Raw genomic sequence first — 26,920 nt, 5'->3', positions numbered from 1 at the left:
GTGATGCCATCCAGCCATCTCATCCTCTGTCGTCTCCTTCTCCTGCCTTCAATATTTCCCAGCATCAGGGTTTTTTCAAATGAGTCAGTTCTTCATATCAGGTGGCAAAATTACTGGAGTTTTAGCATCAGCGTCAGTCCTTCCAATGACTGTTTAGGACTGATATCCTTTCAGATGGACTGGCTGGATCTCCTTGCACTCCAAGGGACTCCCAAGAGTCTTCTCCAACACCACAGTTCAAAAGCATCAATTCTCTAAGTGCTCAGCTTTCTTTATACCTCAAATCCATACATGACCACTGGAAAAATTATAGCTTTGACTAGATGGACCTTTGTTGGCAAAGTAATGTCTCTGTTTTTTAATATGCTGCCTAGGTTGGTCATAACTTTTCTTCCAAGGAGCAACCATCTTTTAATTTCATGGCTGCAGTCACCATCTGCAGTCATTTTGGAGCCCAAAAAATAAACTGTCACTGTTTCCATTGTTTCTCATCTATTTGACATGAAGTGATGGAACCAGATGCCATGATCTTAGTTTTCTGAATATTGAGCTTTAAGCCAACTTTTTCAATCTCCTCTTTTACTTTCATGAAGAGGCTCTTTAGTTTTTCTTCACTTTCTGCCATAAGGGTGGTATCATCTACATATCTGAGGATAATGATAGTTCTCCCGGCAATCTTGATTCCAGCTTGTGCTTCTTCCAGCTGAGTGTTTCTCATGATGTACTGCATATAAGTTAAATAAGCAGGGGACAATATAGCCTTGACATACTCCTTTTCCTATTTGGAACCAGTCTGTTGTTCCATGTCCAGTTCTAACTGTTGCTTCCTGACCTGCATACAGGTTTCTCAAGAGGCAGGTCAGGTGGTCTGGTATTCCCATCTCTTTCAGAATTTACCACAGTTTATTGTGATCCACACAGTCAAAGACTTTGGCATAGTCAACAAAGCAGAAATAGGTGTTTTTCTGGAATTCTCTTGCTTTTTTGATGATCCAGCAGATGTTGGCAATTTGATCTCCGGTTCCTCTGCCTTTTCTAAAACCAGCTTAAACATCTGGAAGTTCACGGTTCACGTATTGCTCAAGCCTGGCTTGGAGAATTTTGAGCATTACTTTACTATCATGTGAGATGAGTGCAACTGTGTGGTAGTTTGCTCATTCTCTGGCATTGCCTTTCTTAGAGACTGGAATGAAAACTGACCTTCCACTCATGTGGCCCCTGCTGAGTTTTCCAAATTTGCTAGCATATTGAGTGCAGCACTTTCACAGCATCATCTTTTAGGATTTGAAATAGCTCAACTAGAATTCCATCACCTCCACTATCTTGTTTGTACTGACGCTTCCTAAGGCCCACTTGACTTCACATTCCAGGATGTCTGGCTCTAGGTGAGTGATCACACCATCATGATTATCTGGGTCATGAAGATCTTTTTTGCACAGTTCTTCTGTGTATTCTTGCCACCTCTTCTTAATATCTTCTGCTTTTGTTCGGTCCACACCATTTCAGTCATTTATTCAGCCCATCTTTGCATGAAATGTTCCCTTGGTATCTCTAATTTTCTTGAAGAGATCTCTGGTCTTTCCCGTTCTGTTGTTTTCCTCTATTTCTTTGCATTGATCGCTGAGGAAGGCTTTCTTATCTCTCCTTGCTATTCTTTGGAACTCTGCATTCAGATGCTTATATCTTTCCTTTCCTCCTTTGCTTTTGGCTTCTCTTCTTTTAACAGCTATTTGTAAGGCCTCCTCAGACAGCCATTTTGCCTTTTTGCATTTCTTTTTCTTGGAGATGGTCTTGATCCCTGTCTCCTGTACAATGTCACAAGCCTCCATCCATAGTTCATCAGGTACTCTGTCTATCAGATCTAGGCCCTTAAATCTATTTCTCACTTCCACTGTATCATCATAAGGGATTTGATTCAGGTCATACCTCAATGGTTTAGTGATTTTCTCCACTTTCTTTAATTTCAGTCTGAATTTGGCAATACTGAGTTCATGGTCTGAGTCATAGTCTGCTCCCAGTCTTGTTTTTGCTGACTGTATAGAGCTACTCCATCTTTGGCTGCAAAGAATATAATCAATCTGATTTCAGTGTTGGCCATCTCGTGTGTCCTTGTGTTGTTGGAAGAGGGTGTTTGCTATGACCAGTGTGTTCTCTTGGCAAAACACTATTAGCCTTTCCCTGTTTCATTCTGTACTCCAAGGCCAAATTTGCCTGTTATTCCAGGTGTTTCTTGACTTCGTACTTTTGCATTCCAGTCCCCTATAATGAAAAGGACATGTTTTTTGAGTGTTAGTTCTAAAAGGCCTTGTAGGTCTTTATAGAACTGTTCAACTTCAGCTTCTTCAGCATTACTGGTTGGGGCATAGACTTGGATTACCGTGATATTGAACAGTTTGCCTTGGAAACAAACAGAGGTCACTCTGTCATTTTTGAGATTGCATCCAAGTACTGCATTTTGGACTCTTTGTTGACTATGATGGCTACTCTATTTCTTCTAAGGGATTCCTGCCCACCGTAGTAGATATAATGGTCATCTGAGTTAAATTCACCCATTCCAGTCCACTTTAGTTCGCTGATTCCTAGAATGTTGACATTCACTCTTGCCATCTCCTGTTTGACCACTTCCAATTTGCCTTGATTCATGAACCTAACATTCCAGGTTCCTATGCAATATTGCTCTTTACAGCATCAGACCTTGCTTCTATCACCAGTCACATCCACAACTGGGTATATTTTTTGCTTTGGCTCCATCCCTTCATTCTTTCTTGAGTTATTTCTCCACTGATCTCCAGTAGCATATTGGGCACCTACCAACCTGGGGAGTTCATCTTTCAGTGTCCTATCTTTTTGCCTTTTCATACTGTTCATGGGGTTGTCAAGGCAAGAATACTGAAGTGGTTTGCCATTCCCTTCTCCAGTGGACCACATTCTGTCAGACCTTTCCACCATGACCCGTCCATCTTGTGTGGCCCCACATGGCATGGCTTAGTTTCACTGAGTTAGACAAGGCTCTGGTCCATGTGATCAGATTGGCTAGTTTTCTGTGATTGTGGTTTCAGTCTGTCTGTCTCAGCAAACTCAAACAGGGGCTCTGTATCAACCTAGAGGGATGGGATGGGGAGGGAGATGGGATGGAGGGTCAAGAAGGAGGGGATATATGTACACCTATGGCTGAGTCATGGAGATGTTTGACAGAAAACAACAAAATTCTGTAAACCAATTATCCTTCAATTAAAAAATAAATTATTTTTTTAAAAAACAAGGCAAATGAGAAATAGATAAATCCACAATCATAATTAGAATTTATAACATGTCTCTCTCAGACGTGACAGAATGAAAAAAAGATCAATAAGGAAACATTCTAAATAATGTTGACCTAATTAACATACATAGAACAGTGAGCTCAACAATTGCTGAATGTTAAATTCCTTCCAAATGTAAAAGAAATGGTTATCTAAGTAGACTATGGGCAGTTCACAAAGCAAGTGTCAACAAACCTCAGAATGAGACCTCTGAATACAGTAAAGTAAGCTAGAAACCAGTAACAGAAAGGTAACATGAAAACCAAAGCATGTCAATTAAGCAATACATTCTAAGTAAACCACGGATAAAAGAAACTATATTAAAAATTAAACATTTTAATCAAATGATAAGATACAACAAATCAAAATTATGGGATGCAGCTAACACAATGCTTAGATTCAGACTTAAATGAATCTATTTAGAAAAATTAAAGCATAAAATGCGATGAGCTAAGCATATTGTAAAAAAGCTAAAATAGAACATATGCAAAACCCAAAAAAGGAAGAAAATAACATAGGTTAGGCCAGAATTGAGGAAAATTTTTTAAAAATACAAAGAAAATTCAAGAAAGGCAAAAGTTGGTCTTTGAAAGAAATGGATTAATAAAATAGGTAAACCTCCAGCAAAGTTTTAGAAATTGGACATTATACACTTTTTAAATTTCTGGTCATCAAAAGATACAATTATGGGAGTCAAAAGGCAAAACACAAAGCAGAAGAAGACAGGTGTGTACGTATGTTCAACAAAAAAGTTGTATTCAGAATATATTTAAAAAAGAACCTTGTCAGTCAATGAGAGAAGGACTGACAATGTCTATAGATGCGGAAACAGTGTCAGACTTTATTTTTTTGGGCTCCAAAAACCACTGCAGATGGTGATTGCAGCCATGAAATTAAAAGACACTTACTCCTTGGAAGGAAAGTTATGACCAACCTAGATAGTATATTTAAAAGCAGAGACGTTACTTCGTCAACAAAAGTCTGTCTAGTCAAGGCTATGGTTTTTCCAGTGGTCATGTATGGATGTGAGAGTTGGACTATAAAGAAAGCTGAGTGCCGAAGAATTGATGCTTTTGAACTGTGGTGTTGGAGAAGACTCTTGAGAGTCCTTTGGACTGCAAGAAGATCCAACCAGTCCATCCTAAAGGAGACCAGTCCTGGGTGTTCACTGGAAGGACTGATGCTAAAGCTGAAACTCCAATACTTTGGCCACCTCATGCGAAGAGTTGACTCATTGGAAAAGACCCTAATGCTGGAAAGGATTGGGGGCAGGAGGAGAAGGGGACGACAGAGGATGAGATGGCTGGATGGCATCACTGACTGGATGGACATGGGTTTGGGTAGACTCCAGGAGTTGGTGATGGACAGGGAGGCCTGGCATGCTGCAATTCATGGGGTCACAAAGAGTCGGACACGACTGAGAGACTGAACTGAACTGAATTGACAAAACAGAAAAGTGGACAAAAGACATATAGAAATTCCACAAAAGAGGATTTCTAAATGTCGAACAAACATGCAAAAAGGTATTCAACATTATTGAGAAATGCAAATTAAATCAATAATGTGATACAACAAGTACCCTAGAGTAGTTAATGGGGAGAGGGGGAAGAAGACTAAAGCTGGCAGTAGCAAGTAAAGGCAATGATATGGATGAGGATTTTCATACATTATAAGGAGAGATTGACAACTGATTTGGGAAACAGCTAGATGGAATATACAAATGTTGAATATATACCTTAAGACCCAGAAATTTCACTCCTGAGAAATGCACACTTGTGAACATCAAAAGATACATGTTAGAACATTTATGGAAGTTTTATTTATAATACAGTCAAACACTGGGGAGGGGGTAGGCAAAATTATAGTCAACAGTCCCTGATAGCTCAGTTGGTAAAAGAATCCACCTGCAATGCAAGAGACCCCAGTTCGATTCCTGGGTCGGAAAGATCCACTGGAGAAGGGATAGGCTACCCACTCCAGTGTTGTTGGTTTCCCTTGTGGCTCAGCTGGTAAAGAATCTGCTTACAATGTGGGAGATCTGGGTTCAATCCATGGGTTGGGAAGATCCCCTGCAGAAGGGAAAGGCTACCCACTCCAGTATTCTGACCTGGAGAATTCCATGGACTCTACAGTCCATAGTGTCACAAAGAGCCGGACACAACTAAGCAACTTTCACTTTCACTTTCTTTCACAGTCAACAGAAGAAAGGAAAAATATATTCCAGTGTACTCATGCAATGAAAAATGAAAGACAGCTACAAAGAACAAGATAATGAATCTCACAGACACTAAGCGAAGACAAAGGAGCCATGTACAAAAGTATATATATTCAGGCTGTAATATATAAAATTCAAATACTTATCTATGGGATGGAAGTCAGAACAGTGTATGATCTGACTTACATGTGGAATCTAAAAAAGCCAAACTCATAGAAACAAAGAGTAGACCGGTGGTTACTAGGGACTGCAGGGTATGGGAAATGGGGAGATGTTGGTCAAAAGGGTACAAACTTTCAGGTAAGAGATGAATAAATTCTAGGATCTAACGTACAGCAATGATGACTACAGTTAATAATACTGTATTATATACTTGAAATCTAATAAGACAGTAGATTTTTAAAGTTTTCAGCACATACACATATAAATGGTTAATTATGTGAAGGGACAGATGTATTAACTGGCCTTACTGTTGATAATCATTTTGCAATGTATACATGTATCAAATATCTCAAATATCACATTGTACATCTTAAACTTATACAACAATATATGTCAGTCAGTCGGTTCAGTCACTCAGTCATGTCCGACCCCATGAATCACAGCACGCCAGGCCTCCGTGTCCATCACCAACTCCGGGAGTTCACTCAGACTCATGTCCATCAAGTCGGTGATGCCATCTAGCCATCTCATCCTCTGTCGTCCCCTTCTCCTCCTGCCCTCAATCCCTCCCAGCATCAGAATATATGTCAACATAACTCAAATAGTCTGGAAAAAATAAGTGATTCCTTTGGGATTGTTAGGACTGACTGCGGGAACAGAGAATATTATAGAGTGCTGGTAATTTTCTACTCTGTGATTTATGGAAAGGGTCATACTTCTACATTCAATTTGTGAAAAATCCTTGAGCTATGCAATTTTCCTTTGATTGTACTGAATATGTTCTTTCTTAATATTTTTTTTTAAGTTTACAAAGTAAGTTTTACAATCAGAGCAGAGAACCTGGGGTGCCCCAATGAACGATACAATTCAATGATACAACAAAAAAAGAAGTGTGAATGATACACACTTCTCCTAAATGGGGGGCTTAGGAATAGCCTCTACGTATCGACCTAAATGTTTTCTGACAGAAAGTCAAAGTTCAGTTATCTAGCATTCACCGTAAACAAAGGAAAATGAAGAAATGGATATCTGAAGATGAAGTTTAGTCTATTACTGTGATAGATTACCTTCCACAGGCTTGATATAGATTCAAGAGGCTAATTCCCATTCCCAAAATAAATTTTTACAAGTGCTCAAGTCAAGATGAATCCTCAGCAAACATGTCTTAACTGCTGAAGCACATCTAAATTTGTTCCTTAAAGATTATAAATTTTTAACACTCGTATCATTTAATTGCACATCAAATTAGAAGAAAAACAATCATTACACTATCTTATACTTTTATACTAAGGTATTTGACCCACCCTACTACAAGGCTGATATACTTGTAAGATTTTTAAATTATAAACTGCTTTTTATTATATTTTCAATAATAAATATACTATTCTTCAAAATAAACATCATTCCAAAAATAGTCAAAAAGATCAATAGAAAATTTTCAAATAAATTCATTTAACTAAAACAGCTTCAAAATGCTGAATACTGACTTCTTACTTTTTATCTATCCCTTTTAGGCTGTTAACTGAAAAGAAGTTAACATTACTAGCTCTATTTAATGGCAAACATCAATCTTTCCAGAAATACTTGTGTAATTGTCTACGAACATGATAGCTTAGGATCAAACTGAATTTCCCAAAGCATTACTATATAAATTATCCAAACCTAATTTGTGGTCCTGTTATTTTGACTTAATCTGAATTCATAGTACAACAAGGAGAATAAAATCACCCAAACACTTATATACATTTGATGAATATTATATTTCTATCATTTACAAGCTAAAGTATATTATTTAAATTAAGCAAGAAAAATGACCACTGCTTTTACAACGCCAGTTTTAGTTAGATTTTAAACAAATTTATAAATATATATTGCTAGTTCAATTCCCCAATTTTCTGTTTGTTACTCCTCAACATAGAGAAAAATAAGAAGCAAGGCTCACTCTGAGGATTTTGCCGTAACAGGTGCACCTCACAGAACTGCGGACTTTTTTTTTTTTATTCCACACCTTGTCTTTTCTTCATGCAGAGCAAGAAAAGTGCTTATATTCTTGTGAATTTACAAAAATGCTGTAAAACACTCTCTGGAACTGATCCCAAATATGAAATGCAAAGAGGGATAGAATCCTAATAGTATTCAATGAAATACAGCACCTAAAATGGCAGAATAGGAAAAAAAATTTATACATAATAAAGCTCTATTTCAAGTTTGGAACCAAGAGAGGGGAGGTCTCCTCTTCCATAAATCTTTCAGAGAAATACTGAGTAGAGCACAACTCTGATGCATTATTGAACAGGCAAACCCTAGCACAGTAATTGATGGTGGCACTCTGATTTAATGATCCTTATTTTTAAAGCTAATTAAAGAAATTGAATTGCATGTTCAAAGCAGATTTGCTTAATGTGACGAGACTATTTTGGACATAAAGTAGCTCACAGTTCCTGAACTAAACAAGTTACAAAATGGAGCAGCGAGTTTTAAGGAAGGGAAGGGGCTTGGGGGGAGTGGGGCTTTAAGACAAGACAGTGTATAATTTTACATTTTCTATGAGACCTTCCTTTCTTTCATTGGAATACTTATTCAGCACCTGAAATGTTCAAGACATTCGGCTCTAGGGGATGGGACAGTAATAAAAGAGGTGTCTGTGGAAGGCTGTGAAAAAAGGGCAACAAATCATTTTCAGCTCCTCTTCACAAGAACAAGTCTATTCCCCTACCAGAGAATCACATACAAAAGTCCTTTTTTTGTATGTGATTCAAAAGTAAATCAGTAGTAAAGTAGTAGTAGTAAAAAACTATTAATTTTATTCAATATTGACTCTTAAAAGTATGTCTTTTAAAATTCTGTGTTTCAAAGTGGTAAGTAAATATGAAGTACTTCTCATATATTAAAAATACATTCATCACAAGAAAAGCACTATTGTTTGAGTTGCAAGCTAAACTAGGTTATTTTTTTCATGGGCACTGTATTACTTGAAAAATGACTTAAATCCAAAAACTGATTATACAGACTTTGGTATATGGCAGACACTTTCTCAAAAATAAAGTATGCCTGACACTTCAAAGAAAACAACTGACAGTAATTGTTGCCAGTAGTAAAATTTGAGCTTTCAAGTAAAAATTAAGAATTTTGAAAAACTTGCATCTGCCAACCTGGGCTTGACGCTTTTCCATAATTTAAAGACTATTGATAAGATCAGAAGCAATACCAGCAAGTCTAATTTTCTGATACTATGTAATGAAAGGTGAAGTGCAATTTTTCTACTTTTCAGATTTTCCAAATGACCAATGTAATATAAAATTGTGCATGGGTAATGAAAGTAAAAATTCAAAGCACAGGGAAGTATTCCCTGTTTTGGTTTCAGATTCCACACTGCAACTAGCCTCTAAGAAACTAACAAGAGTTTGGTGCCCTATCAAATAAGGATAACCACAGTTATCTGAAGGCTATATACACCCCTCTCCTTTCCATCTACATACTTGTGTGAAGCCAGATTTTCTGATATTCATAAACTAAAACAACAGATCCAAACAGATCAAATCCAGAAGCAGATATGAGAATCCGATATCTTCTACTGAGCCATGTTAAAGAAAAATGCAAAAATGTAAAACAATGCCACTCTTTTCACCAACTTTTAAATGTAATGGGCTTATTACTGTGATTTTTTAGGTACTACTAAGTAAATATTTACAAAAGTTCTCAATTTTAATTTCTAACCTGATATAAATATTGATGGATAAAACCACAGAAACAAAAGCTCTTTGAGGTCCTCAGAAATGTTTAAGAATGTAATGGGGTCATGAGAGGAAACTGAGAGCCACGGCCTTAGAACATTAAATCTCCACAGAAGAAGAAGCAATAAACAGAGAACGGGTATTTACTGAGCTCTTGGTAAACACTGGGCTTAGGCCTTCCGTTTTTAAAATCCATGCTATTTAGCTCCCATTTTACAACTAAAGGAGGAGCAAAAAAGGGCTCAGTCAAGATTAATACATATTTTTTTCATTTAAAGAAATAAACTCACGGTTAAGATCATTGTCGGTCTCTGAACAACACTACAACACTGCCAGCATCTGAGAGCAGATAATCAACACGAAAGCCTCGAGATAACCAGGAATTCCTTACATTATGTTCATTATACTGTTTTCAAGGACAGTGAAACAAAAAGCAACAGAGCGTTGTGATTAAGACCTGAGCTCTGGAGTCAGCTTGCCTGCATTCAAATACCAACTCCCTCACCTAACCTCTCTGTGCTTCCATTACCCCTCTGTAAAATGAGGAAAATATTATCCTCTGCTTTATAGTATTGTCGTAATGATGAAACATGGAAGAGCTCCTGGCACGCAGTAAGAACTCCTTCCAAGTTAATTGTGATGATGATGAATGATGAGTGATGTATCTATTTAATATGGTTCCTAAGAGAAAAATGAGGGGTCTTCAAAGTAACTTTAGTTATTTGGCTAGTTTATTGATATAAACAACTAGTTATCTAGCAAGGAAAGACAAATTATTAATGCACAACAGTTCTGAATATTCAAGAACATTCATGTAATCATTCATTGTTTACTGAGTCTGAGTTAAGTGTCATGTTAGGGACGAGGTATTCAAAGATGAACGTGTCATGGATTTTATTCCAAAAGTGGGAAATGGATTCCAAACAAACCTCCAAACAAATGAATTCTTCAGCCCCTTCTCATGCTTGTTAAGAACAAATGGCGCAGTGGCGCGCAGCATAGACACCACTAGTCTAGGCATGTGTGTTGATGTGTATTTACAGAATGTCTTTCCTTTATTTAAATCTCAACACTTCTGTGCTTTCTGAACAAAATTTCCAAAGAAAAAGAGTGTAAAGAATGTAGCTTGACCAAAAATAATAGTCTTATCAAAGTATGCTGGAATTTTCTACAGTAAAGGGGCAAAGGTATAAAAATAAACTTTATTTCAAATGTCACCACAAATTTTAGAAATTAAAAATTTAGAAAAATGACATGTTAGAATGTTTGCAGTGTTTTTTCTACCAGTCCCACATTTCTAGAAGATAAAATTGATTCACTGTTCACAGTCTGCTTAGAGAAAAATAAAAATAAAACCCTCTAGACAAGTATAAATATATGAAAATGGGCACATGAAAACTGATGTTACTTTACCATGCTGGCTCTCCATCTTACTATTACTCTACCCAGTCCATTTACTTTAGAAGTTTGCCTAATTATAAATAAAAGGAGAGTGAAACTTCTGGTTTATATTTACAAGGATTTCTGATTAAAATTTAGGAGAGAGAATTCAAGGGAAACAGCAAATTTTAATACATTTGAATTTACAAAAGATTGAATTTAAATTCATTTCTCTTTATGATTGCTATTAACTGTTTTTTTTAAACTTATTTTTTCCTTTATGTTATAGAACTAAGGATTTAGAAAAAGTGTAAATTAGAAGGAAAAAAAAAGTATTGGCTTCAGAGTCACACAGACCTAGATTCTTCCCCTAAATCTACCAACGAATAACTGTATGGTCCAGACAAAGTTATATAATCTCTCTTAGCCCCTATTTCCTCACTGGACAAAGTGGGGAGAAACCCCACCTCAAAAAACTGATGGACTGAATAAATGAGACAGAGTCCATAGCACACAAGGGTTTCCTAAAAGGAATTGTTCTTACTGTTGCCATACTTCAAATGCAAATCAACCTCTATTGTTCTAAATTCGTGGGTTAAAAAACTGATTTAGATTATACTCAGTAAATTTCTTATTTTTTTCCCTCTTCTCCAAAGACCATTTAACTTTGTCACAAAAACACCATACAATTAGCACCATTTGCTGTTTTAGACACACATGCATACTCAATGGCAAGATGGTGTTGCATTTTAATCCAGCACTGTATAAAAAGCTTGAACATTGCCTTCTTGCCCAGGATAAAACAAGAATTTTAGTCCCTTCAAAGGCTCTATATTTACAAACTTTTAGTTAAAGGAACAAACATTTAAAAGCTGTTATTGTACCAAAAATAAAGTATTTGAAATTCTGACAGTAAATAAACTTTATGGTAAATGCAAAAACATGAGACTCAACTCTTCTTGTAACTTCTCCTAGATAATGTACATTGAAGTCTTACAGACACTTTCTGTTAGGCTGCTGTAATGCTCAATCATAAAAGTAAAACCATTTTAAGGGTAAGAAAAATATTTTTTAATTTTCATGGGCAACATCAACTGGGAAGAATTCTATTTGACTTCTAGATAATTCTTGTTAATGGGTTGAGGCATATATTCTTTCTCTCCATTCCCCTCCCTTCACACCAAGTCATAATTTAACCTAAGCATTCTTGAGAGACAGTAGTCATTTCCCTTTTCCTGACAGCAAGCTTGCAGATGAATCATCTTCATTTCAGTCTCAAATTAGAAACTATCAACACAGGATTACATTTTCATCTTTAATATAGGTAATAAATCAGACTGAGGAAACACAGGCATTTCTGCTCTTTGAGACAAGAATTACACAAAATAGTGGGGGTTTATTAATTACGTAAGTCAAAACAGAGCAAGCAAGTGCTCAATTATCAAAATTTTCAACTTTTCATCAATCTAAAAATCATAAATGTAAGAAAGTGTCAGAGGTGTTGATGTTACTGCTTAAAAGCAGCATACCTCAACACTTTGGCCATGAACTTGATTTATCAGTCCTACAAATACAGAAGAGTGGCTCTTTGGGCAGGCCCCAGCATGGTGATGTTACATCTAATACCCTCTGCTGATGTCAGGTATTTGAAAGTGACCTTCTGAAGTTTACTGTCAGTGCCTGGTGGTTCAGACAGTAAAGAATCTGCCTGCAGTGCAGGACCTGGGTTCGATACCTAGATCAGGAAGATCCCCTGGAGAAGGGAATGGCAACCTACTTCAGTATTCTTGCCTGGAGAATTCCATGGAGAGGAGATTGGTGGGCTACAGTCCATGGGGTGGTAAAGAGTCGGATACAACTAAGCAACTAACACACACACAAAACTCTGAAGTCCACACTGACTGCCTGCTTCTCTAGGTTCTATAAAGTGTGCTTTTGTTTTAAGACAGAGGATCAGAAAAATATACATGGGGTACCTTATCTCATGCATGCTTTAGCAGAAAAGTCATTACTAAATTAGTGTGTATCCTTAGTGTATTTCAGACTTCAAAAGATGAAAGAAACAGCCCTTTGAAGAATGATTCATGTATTTTACAATTATATGTGAGGGTCTTATCCATCAAAATGTCATTAAAACCTTTACCTTCATTTTATGTGGTATGTTTTTTACTACAGTCTTTAAAATGTGCAGAAATAAAAATAAATAATTGTTAAAATATTGTATTAAATAGCACCTTTATGTGGTATGTTTTTTACTACAGTCTTTAAAATGTGCAGAAATAAAAATAATTGTTAAAATATTGTATTAAATAGCACCTTAAGAGATAAAGTTGATACAACTTCAACTTGTTACAAAAAAAAAATGATATGGAAAGCTGAATGCAAAAGAGCAATGATGATAAAAAACAGAAAGAGAAAAACAGAAAACCTTACTAAAGCCTTCACAGTCTGGCTCCAAAGTTTCCTCTTCTGTCAATAGCCTCCCATACCCTATTTCTCTGATAACACAGGTATATCCGCGACTCTCTGTCAAGATTTGTCAACCTCAGAACTGAAGACTCTCTAAACCCAGCAATTCCCTGTTTGAGGGGCTGTCCTCTATATTAAGGATGTGGAGCAGCATCCCTGGACTCCATACATTACACGCCTCTAGCATTGTCCCACCCCTCCAACCCACAAGCTGCAACCATCTAAAGTGTCTCCAGACACTGTTCAGTGTCCCCTGGAGAGAAAATGTACAGTAAGCCTGAACTGAGAACAGCTCTACATTTGTAAACACTCTTCCCATTACCTGAAATAATTCCCTCTATCTCTACAGAAAACTTCTACTCATTTTTCAAAACCCATCTTCAATGTCACCTCCAATGTGAAGTTTTCCTCTAGTCAAAGTTGGAATTTCTTCCTCCCTCTTCCTTTTATACTACTTAGCTTGTTTTTCTATTTAATGACATAAGATTCTTTCCCTCTAGATAGGTAAGAATCTCCATCTTACTTATTCATTGCATTTTTATTTATTTTAAGTGTTCAACAAAGGTTATTTACTAAATGATTATGAGCTTTCTATTAAAAAAAAAAAAAAACATGAGCTCCCATACCCTTCCCATTGCCAAGGGGAAATTTGGTTTATTGAATGATGTCTCATATTGATCATCTGGTTCTTTTTTGCCTTTGTCCTGGGAAATGAGAATTAAATTATATACTCAATTTTAGCCACCCAAGAGACTTGGTATATCTAGTTCTCTAATATTTTTATTTGATCTTTATTTAGATTTACATTTGAATCATCTATTAGGATGTTTTGCCCTCAGGAGTTGTCCCAAACTTTTTTCGGAATGTGAACAGATAAAACTTATAAACACAGAAATATAAAACCATGACTTTTATACCGTGAAGACCATATTTTTCGAGAATAAAAATGAAAAAGGACTGAATTACTCTAATCAACACTGAAGAATAATTTCCAATACTTGTTTTAAGTTAAATCAATGTCTCTCCAATAATTCCAAGAAATTTCATAAAATTTCCAAATAAAAACCTAGAAAAATCTGGCTTAATTTTGTGTATATATACATATGCATCTAGATGATATATAGGTAAGCCAACACTTCCCTGTGAAAAAGGTGAACAAACCAGGAACCTGGAAATCAAACAACAACAAAATAAGGAGTGCCATACTCCAAAAAGGCTGGAAATCCCTGACAAGGAGAAACCTTCAGAATACTGCGCCCCAAGGCTAATTTTCCAGATCAGCAGCTTTTGTAACCCTGATATCCATATCATTTCTTCAATGTTAGAATTGGTTTCTGTAACCATAATTTTAAAAAATCTTAGCAATGACAATTTTAAGTATCAGTCCTTTCTAAAAAAGTTAATAATTTTAATTCACAGTTTTCCTAAAAATAACTCAAAATAAAAAGACATTTAACTTAGTACCCTTAGTCATTTCAGAAGGCAAGGCAATTAATTAATCAGGAAAGTAGCATCCACCTATATTGGGTTGGACAAACGTTACAGAATAAATATGCTAATCCAATATCCTCTCGTCTGACAAGTTTCTATTATTAAATTGCTAACGTGTTTATTTCCTCCACAATAGCTGGATTTTTGTCATGAATATGCATTAAGCCCTGCAGTTATTAGCCTGGATGACTAGGTGACAGAGAGGACACTACTTGAGAATTTGCATTTGACAGATCATTGACACAAAGTCACAGTTATCCACCCCCCTTCACTTAAACAGGATCATGCAATAGGAAATGAACTGGAGCTATTAGAGATTATTCAGGTTTAACAGCGCACATCCTTTTAGCTGGTGGTTAGAACAATACACAATGTGGCAGAGTTAACCAGAGGCATCAATTATACTCTCAGACCTGTTAATATTTTTGACAATATTTAAATAGCACATCCCTTCAGGGCATGGCTTTTTTGCCCTCTCAGTTACACACCTGTCAAGTGTTTAATTTGCCAAAGGGAAACAGTTTGATTTCTAAGGGCTGTCTTAATACTGAAGAAGCAAATTGGAAAAATCAAACATTATTGAAAAGAAGTAATGAAAAGGATCTGAGGGGAAAAAAATAGTAGGTTTAATTCAACAAGGCATGTTAACATCTGTCATTAATACAACAATATGATCATGTTCCCCATATGGTGAATATACCTTGGGCTTTTCAATTATTCACTCCCTTTGCTTTTAAAAGGCAGAATGGTGGCAGAGAAAAATTAAAGGGGTCAAACTTTACAGTAATACTAAAAGAGACAGAGATAGTAACTTGCTCCTATCATGCATATAAAATTAAATACTTGAAAATGTAATTTAGGTGAAAGATAATAAATAAAAGTTGGCCATTCATCAGATTTGTATAGCTACTCACTCCTTAGATGCACTACTTAAATATTAAATTACAAATAGTAATAAATTAGCAGTTGGTAAATGATATAGAAAATTTAAATCTAACATGATAACACTTAGAATATATACGTTTAACTTTAAAACAGAAAATATTACAAGTTTTTGAAAATTTTCTCTAGTCAGGCAAGGGAAAAAAATAAATGATTTTGAACTGGTAAAGAATGGAGAGTAAAGTGAAGAGTACAGAAACTGTGGGACGTTATCTATGGTTTCAACAGACACTAAACTCATGGCATCCAGGCACTGTTAACCTTGGTCTGGGGGAGATGTAAGACAAGCTTCAGGGTCAAACGTGGGAAAGGACTGTGCCTTGGGAGCCAAGAAGTCCAAGTTCCACCTCTGGCTCTACTCTCTAAACTAATCTGTTATAATCAGCAGGGGGATGAACAGATAGTTTCCATGGTCCCTTTCAGTATTTGAAGAGGTGACCAATGAGCCAAAAGCAGGAAAGTCATGTCAAACACACCTACATAATTCACGAACATCACAGCCTTGAAATATAGTTGACCCCTGCACAACACAGGGGCGAGGAGTGGGGTGAGACATCAATTACGATGCAGTCAAAAATCCAAGTACTATAGCTTTGACTCCTCCAAAAGTTAACTACTAATAGCTACTGCTGACTAAAGTCTCACCTATAACATAGTCAATTAACACATGTTTTGTATGTTATATGTATTATATACCGTATTCTTATAATAAAACAAACTAGAGAAAAGAAAATGTTATCAAAAACATCAAAAGGAAGAGAAAATACAAGTTTGTACAGTTCAAACCCAGGTTATTCAAGGGTCAACTGTATAACAGCATTTGTCATTAATAAAATGAGATCATACTGTCCGTAGTCCTAGACTACGAGGCTCCATGATATTATCCTCAATAATTTCCAAAGAAGTTTTAGGTTGAATTACATGGGACCCAAATAGTTTTAGATCCCATATCCTAGTTCCATTTGGAAAGGGTAAAACAAGCTCAACAACAAGCAGTCCTTTTTCTTCCCTCCTTTCAGCAGACCTGTCAAGTACAAAAGCTATTCCCCTTACATAAGACTAGATAGCAGGGACATTTTGACAGCTGCTTCACTAGACTAACAGCATTTCCTAACATAATCACTAGTAATTTTTCTTTCAACTTTCCCTCTCATTCAAGTCATATTTCCACATAATACAATAAGGGGAGAAGATATCTGTAAAACATCTTCACATTGTTTAAAAACCAGGTAATTTTCTATACCATAATTACACTAATATCCATAATACTGGTTTCTCCAAAAGAATGCCAATCCATTCTGAAAATGAGTACCTGAAACCAATTTTTTCAATAATTTACAAAGGAAAAAAACACAATTATATATAATGAAACCACCTCTTTTTCTTAACTCATGATTATCACTTTTAAAATCAGTGTGTACAAATTCACTTGAGAGAAATATTTTTAAAGATTCTTCTTGATCTATGTACTTAATTTGGGGGGGTCATTAAAATAGCTAGATTAAGAAGTTATATGACATTTAACAAATTCCTTCTCTATTGCTACTACTGTTCTTTTTACATTTGGCAGATTTTGGGGTTTTTATTGTTGTTAATTGAAGCTGTTCTTCAACTGAATTATGAAACTAGTCTTCAGGTTTCATGTTAAACTTTTAAGGCAGGATATTGGCTAGCCAGTCATCCATAACCATTAGATTAATGCTAAAAACATCAGAATGAGAATTAACTTGGACTGAAGACATAATTAGATTAACTTCAAACCTTGTGAGGATAACTACCATTTAAAAACTATTTTTAAAAAACCTGAGAAATGGTGATTACATTAAGTAAGTTCAGTGACCATCTGACTTCAGTTTTCATTCTGTCATTGCATTATGTTTCAATTTTAATATAAACGCTAGGACTTTTTAATGCTCATAATTTTTACAGAAATAAACACTGTGTTACATTTAGAAGTCCTAATGTTTATCACCATCTGATGCTGTCATGGTAGCAATTGCTACTTACACTCTTTTTAGAAGTGAGAATTGCAATGCCTCTAACTGATGACAATGTAATTATTCCTTCTATTGTCAACATAGAGGTGATTTCCTTTCCTCACATACATGATTACACATGCAAATCTAGGCTCATCTGAAATCTTCTAAGTGTGCTGAATGTCTGAATTTGAATAAGCACAATCACATGAACCATGAGTCACAGTGATGATGGAAACCAAGCTACGGCCATCCACCCTAAACATATTTTTATCATCTTCCTCTCCTGCAGGAACTCATTCTTCCACTTGCCCACAGCTTTCAACACAATGTCATATCATTTACAATATACAGCCACGACCATTAAGAAAATAACTGAGGGCACAGCCGAGTGGGGAGCCACAGTGAACATGAAGTCTCACTTGGAGGTTTAAATGACCTCATTAACAATTAATTCACATATACAACAATCAGCCTTTCAGAAAAAAACAGGAGACTTTACAAGCTCTATGCCATGCTCTGCAGGCCTCCTGTGGATACACACCATGTCTTACCTGGTCTTTCAGCTGCTGTATGGAAGTCTGAAAGTTCAGAATCTGGCTGAAGAGCGGGCTCTGCAGCACTGACTTGAGAAGGTTCAGTTTGTCTTCATTTGCTGCATCCCCACGTTCCCGCAGCTTGGCCTGCAAGCGCTCTGCTGCCTGCAGGGCCCGATTTTTGTCTAAACCAAAGAGCAGCATTAGTCAGTAACAGGATTCAAAAGACAGGCATCAAACCATGCTTATAGAAATTCTAAAACTATTTCTTGGGAGAGCTGAAAATTGACTTGGACAAAAGAAGGGACTAAAACATGTCACTCTAAATACATTCTTCAAACCTTGAAGCCTCTAATAAGAAAGTTTGTTTAAAAGCAGCCAACTGGTTATAGTGTACAGTACATGCAACTAACTAAGTATGGAAACAAATTCAGATGATGCATATCTGACATGCTTCTAATACCAGCTGTTTCAACTCTTTTATAAAAATTAATTAAAACCAAACATTCTGTGATCTTATAAATGCTATTTCTTTTTTATTAAAAATGTATACATAAGAAAAATTAGAAATATAACTAGTAAGTAGAGGTAAATAATGTCACTGATGAATTATAACAGTTAAAATATAACAATTTCATGTATTAAGTAAGAGGCAATGCATTATATATTTTTGCATTTACTTGAAAATACATTACAATAACACATATTCCTTCAAAAACACAATTTTTTAATGCTTGAAATGTCTTACCTCCAAATTAAATAGCATATGTACATAAGCATAAAACTGAATACAATTTATTTATTAATCATCTGTGTAAGGTACAAAGGTGCCAAAGTTAGTATTTTCCATAAGTGTATCCTTAATAATCCTAACATCTAACATGCAAGACTCTAGACAGTTAAATGCTACCATAAATAATAGTTTAAAACATCTCTCAAAATCCCACTCTCACTCCCTCTCTCCCTTCCATGTAAGTGAAGCTACAATTTTTAAAAAATACTGGAGACTGCTAAGATATATGCCCTAACATATTCTCGATGATATCTATTAAAATATATTTGCCATATCATAGTAATAAAAAAGAGTGCAAACTATCACTAGAGACATTTTTTGATAGCAAAAATATGATTACACAGGAATGGAGAAACTAAAATATTAACTAATGCTGACCATGAGTTCATGCACAAAGTTAAACACTCATATGCAGAATTTAAAAGCAAACAGTAATAAAGGTATGCCTAAGAACTGATTTCAGGTCATATTTCCCATGGTATCTCAAAAAATAAATCTAGTATGAATTCTCACATCAATTCTTGAAAGGTGTACAACTCAGTAATAACTTACAAAATGAAGATTATAGGTAATGGCTTAAATAATTCTGTATTTCCCCTTTGCTGTCCACTTTCTTATGAGGAACTTTCCTATGTAAACTATTAGTCTTTACTCTGTGTGACTTTAGTATAAAATAGGTGATACACGAAATGTGCACCCATGCATTCTTATTATGGTCATAGTACCAGGAACAAAAGTCAACAGTAATGATCCTCATGATCACAAAAACAGTTCCTCCTTTCCTGCCACCCACTTCCCGCTACTCCTCAAAACCTGCAGGTGTCAAGCATCAGCCATGATCATCAATCAAGACATCACAGATACCCTCCAATACCTTCCGATAATCACACCCAAAGAGTTCCCAGGAAAAGGCGAAGACTGCAGTGTCAGATAAGGGACCATGACAGACTGGATGTTCCATACCTGACATACCTGAAACCAGTTCTATAAACCAGCTTCTCTAAAACTAAAGAGCAGTACAGTGTTGTGGGGGTGGAGATCAACACAGAAGTCTAGAAAATTTGTTGGATATTTCAACCTAAATTATCTACTGCAGAAATTAAACTACCATAAATTGTCACTCAAGTTTGTCAACCTATTCGGTACTGTTATAACAGTTTTACCAACTTAAAAGCTCAGTACTATTTAACCTGCCAAGAGTAAAGTAAAAGTAAGACATAGGCAATGACCTTCAGTATTAAAAATATTGTTATACTTTTGGTGCTATCCAGAAACAAACTTTAACCAGAACTGAGTTCATAAATCAGAACTGGGTTTACATTAAGCTTTCTTAAAACCCATATTTGGTAGAACACTTCATATGCTTTTAACTTTTGCTTATAAATGATGTGATTTGACAACACTTCGTATGAAACCATCTAAATATCGAAACACAGTGCCCTAGTACACATTGCCCTAGTACAATGATAGTGGATAAAAAAAAATAACCAAATTATTATAGACAGAATTTTAATATGTAGAACATATTTCAAAGATCCCAATGGAAGAATTTTAAATCATTATCAAAACAGGAAGAAATAGGTTCTTACCTATAGTTTCTAACATTTTTTTCCAAATTTCAATGTTCTTCTTTAGAATGATTATAAACCAAGGACTATAATGGAACTCTAGGGAGAAAAGAAAATGAAATGGTTATGTTTTACAACTTTAAAGTTATGTTCTAAAACTAAATATTTTAAAAACCACTTGATACTACTATGATTCCTCTGACCATTAAGATATTGTGGAGATAACTTAAGATAGTTTTCTGTATAGGTTAAAAAAAAAGTATTCATTTTAGGATTTATTCAAAATTGTCTTATATTTGAATAAGATTTGCACAAGTGCATACAGATTGCATTTGTATAATAAGGTAAAAGGCATAAAATCTATTTTAAATAAGTTGGTGCTCAGTTGCTCAGTCATGTCTGACTCTTTGGGACCCAATGGACTGTAGCCCACCAGGCTTCTCTGTCCATGGAATTCTCCAGGCAAGAATACTGGGGGGAGGGTTGCCATTTCCTCCTCCAGGGAATATTCCCAAACCAGGGATCAAACTCATATCTTTTGCATTGGCAGGTGGATTCTTTACCACTGAGCCACCTGGGAAGCCCCAAATAAGTTGGTGGAAGTATCCAAAATATTTCCTTAAAAGCTCCTCAACAGAGACCACTATAACTCTGGATTCACTTACAGATCCTTACCCAAAGTGGAAGGAGCTTACTAGGCTCTGAATAAGAAATTCTGTAGGCAAAAAAATATTTTTAAGATAAAAAGTAGAAGATATGACCCTGCTGTTGAATGCTCCTAGTCTTAATTGGGAAGACAATTCAGACACACCAATTAAGAAATGAACTGTGATGCTCAATCAGCGAGTGAGTGCAAGATATATTAAACCATGGATGAAAAACTGAATAAAGGAGAGCACAACATTCCAAAGATATTTTACATTTTTAAAATACCCTCTTGTCAATATCTTTTTCCCTACTCAAAAAAACTCCTTCAACCCACACAGATCTCATCTTTCTCTGATTATACTCATCTAAACTCTTTCAAGTACGGGATGCAGGTCTCCACTGACAATACCCACATCACTAGCCCATCCTGAATCTCTGCTGTCCAACAGTTTTGTACAACTGACTCCAAGTTATATTGATCCTTCCCCTTGAAGAAAACCCACAGTCATCAGAAGTCAGTGGGTCATTCCTTCAATGGAGAAGAGGAATTCAGAACCAGACATCCTCACTTTTCATCTAGAAGATGAGATAGGGACTTCTCTGAGAAGGAACAAGCTGACCCCCCGTTTGAGAAAGAATGCCTTTGGGAGAAAAGGAAGAATCTGGTATGCAGGAGCAGATGCACAGACCATTGATGGTTAGCTCTGTGTAAACTCTGAGAATAATACCTATTGACCTTTCTTAAGCCAGGTCGGATATACAATTTAAAATGACTCCATTTCAAATAGTCAAACACCTCAAGTACTAACACATGTATTAGAAAATCTCATAAAGTTTTGAAAAAGTAAAGTTATATACATGAGTGCTTGGTATGCACAATAAAATTTAATTCTATGCTCTTTCCCCTATGAAAACTTAACTCAGAAAGATAAAAAGTCAAGAAAAAAGAGCACTGACTCTAACATGAAATTAGGAGTGATATAGCCTTGAACAAGGGGCCTATCATATGAACCTCAGTTTCTTAGAAAATACACTTACTCTTTGGGTATGTTATGAGAAGTGAGATAAACATACAAATTTCCAGCTCGCTGCAAAACACCTACCTCTCTGTTTTTATGATTAATGTTGATCACATGTAGATGAGCATTCCAAGGCCAAGCCTTGCATGGTTTCACAGGGGAAAATATAGGAAGATCTTAAAGGACAATATAAGAATCCTTCATAAAAGAGTATTATTAGGTCCTCTCTCAAAAAATTATTAACTTCTGACAAACAAACAAATGGAAAGATACCCCAATAGCAGGAAGTCCAGGACTACAAACATGTAGTTAATGCAACTGCCCCGGATGAAGCGTGACGGTAATGAAAGGGCATTGACGAGAGAGTCTGATGACCTGAGTAAAAACTTCAGCCTGACCATTTACTAGCTCTACACCCTTGTTATGTCACTCATCTGTCTTTTCTGAACTTGGAATCTATAATTACAAGTGAATGGTATTCATAAAGTTTTGAAAGAGTACAATTATTTACATGAGTACTTGGTATGCACAATAAAATTTAGTTCTATGTATGCTCTTTCCTCTATGAAAAATTAACTTCAAAAGATAAATAGTAGCCATTGCTTGGTGGGGGATGGAGGTTGGCCTATGGATTCAGAGGCCCACTGATTCGTGAGGAGTCTGCAGAGAAAGCACAAAGTAGTTCTCAATTGTGAAACACCCTGGCATCCAAAAGTTCACCTACAAGTCAGTTATGTGGACGTAGAATTGCTTATTCTTTCAGAGAAACCCTTATCATAAATGTTTATATGTATATAAAAGCCTAGACTATTCCTGCAAGCTTTCCAAAGACACTAGTGGTTGGATGTCAAGAGGTGGACAACAGAAGAAAATTTTGAGCTGCATTTCTTCTGAATTTTAATATTTTGTGTCAGTATATGGTGGCCAGATTTAGCAAATAATAATACAGGATACCCAGTTTAATCTGAAATTCAGATAAATGAATAAATTCTAGTACAGGTATATCCCACACAATACTTGGGATATAATCGCACAAAACACTAACTTGTTGATTATCTGAAATTCAAATTTAACCAGGGATCCATTATTGTATCTGGCAAGCCTACTTATGTGTATATGAGCTTAGGAAAAATACAAATTTTAGAAACCATTTTTAATCTAAGGACTCTATGCTTCCTTTAATGACAAATCTTTTAAAAATCCTCTTAATGATTTTAGCCGTTACCTTTCGATTCTCCATCAAGTGGTTGATAACACTGGTTCCAATCGAAGATAAAAATCAAACAGCTTCTTTCGTTTCTTTTAGAAACAGAAACTGATTAATTAGGAATCATTTTACTTTTCAACAAGTTGTACTGGTAATGTGTAGGCACAGCTTTTGTGTAGTTGAGAATCATTACTTGAAACATAAAACAAATCATTCTTGCCCAACACAGATTATATGGCAACTAACAAGTGAAAATGTCTTATGCTAAAAATAATTCTACTAACAGAAACTGCCCCAAATGCATACAATTTTCTAGATATCTTAACTATTTTGACTGTAAAAGAAGTACACCACTAAAAGAGCTTGCTGCAATGGTTCACGGCTTGTCAAAGTTGCTCAGCACCCGTTAATGCATTTAAATTTAGCATTCATCTCATTCTTAGCTGCCTCAGCACTACCTGAAGTTAGCAGACAAATGCAAGGCTGTAGTCATTTGTAGGCAATCTGTCGTAAAGTCAATTGGCCATGACAGAAAAACTGACACTGGCAGTCATAATTCATATTCTAGAGTTACTGAACTATTGCTCCAAGAGCACAAAAATGTCCAACTACCCACCAGCATCATGCAATCATCCAACAGAAAATAGTCAGCTCTTTTTAGCATCTGTTCTGTAGGACTTCTCCCTCATTTTTACAGGCTTGATCAGAAAAGCATTTGTGAACAAAATCTTTCTTTTGAAGTTGACATTTATGAATCTCTCCAAACTCCTTCAATAATAATAGAATTTATTCATTCTTTTTGCTCTTTCAAATCAAAGAAAATCTAGTATCCAGGAACCTTGCCTTAATGTAAGTCAAATACTGATTGATGGTCTCATCCTTCCTTTATAAAATGAAAAGATAAATTACCTATCCAAAATGAATATGCTGAGAGGGGTCACAAGCTTACAAAAGAACTCAAATTCTCTTATTTATTGATCCAGCAACTCACAGAGTGCCTACACGATGAGCATGTTTCTGGGTGGGAGAATTAGAGGAATGAGGACACAGTTTGAGAACTCATGGGCCAAGTGAATGGAAGAAGAAAAAAAAGCAAACATACATTGGAAATAGTAAGAATACAAAAGAGAGATGCCATCAAACCCAAACTGAAGAGAAAAGGGAAAGCTTCCTGGAGGCAGCGGCCCGTGCACGGAATTTTAAAAAACAGTTGGGAGGTAGGACAGAAGGGGTGATGGAAGGCTGCCCACACAGAAGCAAGAGCACACAGTACCTTCTGAGCACTGCAAGCCCTTACTTAGGCCTGGACTGGGCCTGAAGGACAAAGGAAAGAGAGGTGGCGAGGTACAGATGTGGCTACAGGGTAAATCACTGAGGGCCCTGGGTGCCATTCGTGAAGAGTTTATTTAAAACTGAAGCTTCTTTTGGTAGAGTGAGTGATACAGCCAATCTTTGGTTTAGAAAGATCACTCTGGTGATGGTGTGGAGTATCTATAAAAGAAAGAAAAACTGGAAGCAAGAAGATCAGTTAAGAAGCATTTTCAAGAGGTGAAAGTGAAAAGTAAATGAAAATGGGAGACAGATCTGAGGAATAAGAGCTGTAAGCAACAGGACCTGGTGATGTGAAGATAAGGCAGATGAGTCTAGGAAGAATCTCAGCTTTCCTGCTTGAGTTACTGATCGGACGGTAATATTAACACCATCAAGATTGAGAATATTGAAAAAAAATAGTAAGTGATATGATGTTCTAGAAATAAAGCTCTATCCTGATCAAGAGTTTAAAAGGCTGAGTGAGTGTTACAGTGCCTTATAAGACTGCTAGGCCCCCAAACTTCATTTGTTGAAGCTGTAACCCTCAATGAGATTATATTTGGAGATAGGGTTTTTAGGAAATAATCAAGTTTAAATGAGGTTATAAGGGTGGGGTCCTAAACCAAGAGGACTGAAAACCTTATAAGAAGACAAAGAGATATCTATGTTCCTCTCCCTCCTTCCTTTTCCCCCTCTCATCACATGCAAGCAAGAAAAGAAAAGCCATGCTTTTTCTTTGGAAGTACACAGTGAGAAAGTGGCCATCCACAAAACCAGGAAGAGAGCTCTCACCTGAAACCAAACCCTGCTAGACCTTGAGGGTGAACTTCCCAGCCTTTACAGCAGTGGGGAAATAAATTTCTACTGTTTCAGCCACCCAGTCTATGGCATTATTTACAGCAGCCTGAACTAATTACTGCAGACTGCAACCTTCCCACAGCCCCTGCTCCAAGGAATATGCCATTGCATACTATGCTATGCCCCTCTCCTCCAACCATAACCAAGGAAGCAAAGGGTGGGCCCCTCACTCAATGGAAGACAATCTAAGTGCTGACCTAAGAGGTAAAACTGGGCTAGATTGAGAATTTGAAAGAATTAACCAATTAGTAGTAGAGCTCGAGTTGAAAAGATAGAAGCATGAGTAAGAATGAAGAAGCTAAGGTGGGGCACACACAGGCTTGAGTTATGAGAGACAGAAACAAATCAGTGGACAGAGACAGAAAAACACAGCTAACATGAGGAGAGAGGCAAGTATAGCCTGGGAGACCCAACACAGCGAATGAGAGGAAAGCTAAGTAAAACTGGCCCCCAAGAAACAGCCACTGACATCCATTTTTACCGTGCACTCCACTTTGCCAAAGGTAATCTGTATGAGGCTCTCTGTTCCAATCACACACACCTATTATGCTCTTCTTCGGTACAGCATTATACTATCACATCCCAAATAAACCAGTATCTTTCTTAAGATGAACCCTTCCTCCTTTAATTCATGTGGATACTCTACTTCCAATAAAGATTTGAGGGAACTTACAAGCAAATACAACTTTAATATGAAAACTGAGACAATTAAGAATTTTACAAGAGAGATAGTTACTTCAAAAAAACAGAGCATGGAGAACTTTTACTACACCAGGTGAATAAAATGCTGTAAAGGATTCAGTTTTGATCAGAGCCTGAGAAAAGTCATCAGGTTTAAATCAAAGAAATCATAAATCTACTGTTGATAAAGGAATGTGAGATCTGACTAATAAGGTTTCATTCTATAAATGAAACCATAGTAACTGAGGAAAACATTCACAAGTAATGAAAATATTCCTGGCTAAAATATTCTAGTCAAAGGAGAATAGAAATACTTTCACTTCAAACTCCACTAGAAAAATAAGCCAAACATGTAGGTTAAAATTAAAACACTAAAAAAAAAAAAAAAAAGAATTTACAATTTATAAACCAGGAGGAAAAAAGATGGAACAAACCATACTCCAGCAATCTAAAAGAGTTTGGGAATATAGAAAATAAAGAAAAAGGAAAAAGCATCATTAAAAAAAGAGAAATGAAATAAATTCAGATACCCATATTCACAATAAATATAAACGGGTTAGACTCACTGAAGAACAGGCTCACAATCTATATCTCAAAAATGAAAATGAGAGTTGTAAACAGTCTGATG

At 36.1% G+C, this 26,920-nt stretch overlaps 1 protein-coding gene across 13 annotated transcripts in view; it reads right to left on the bottom strand.

Annotated features, from left to right (window-relative positions):
• The window catches only part of MPDZ (multiple PDZ domain crumbs cell polarity complex component), a 168,079-nt gene that overhangs the window by 121,987 nt on the left and 19,172 nt on the right, over positions 1-26,920 (bottom strand). For all 13 annotated transcript variants that reach the window (XM_044939853.2, XM_044939850.2, XM_025281520.3 and 10 more), the window contains 2 exons: positions 20,590-20,667; positions 18,226-18,392 (listed from right to left, as the gene is read on the bottom strand). In XM_044939853.2, coding sequence (XP_044795788.1) covers positions 18,226-18,392; positions 20,590-20,605 — 183 coding nt within the window. In that variant the 5' untranslated portion in view covers positions 20,606-20,667. Of the gene's footprint in view, positions 1-18,225; positions 18,393-20,589; positions 20,668-26,920 lie in introns of those variants that run through there.

Source organism: Bubalus bubalis, chromosome 3 (assembly GCF_019923935.1).
Source record: "Bubalus bubalis isolate 160015118507 breed Murrah chromosome 3, NDDB_SH_1, whole genome shotgun sequence".
In the NCBI taxonomy this organism is placed as follows: domain Eukaryota; kingdom Metazoa; phylum Chordata; class Mammalia; order Artiodactyla; family Bovidae; genus Bubalus; species Bubalus bubalis.
Note: the sequence above shows the minus strand (reverse complement) of the source record. Positions and strands in the feature narration are given on the sequence as shown.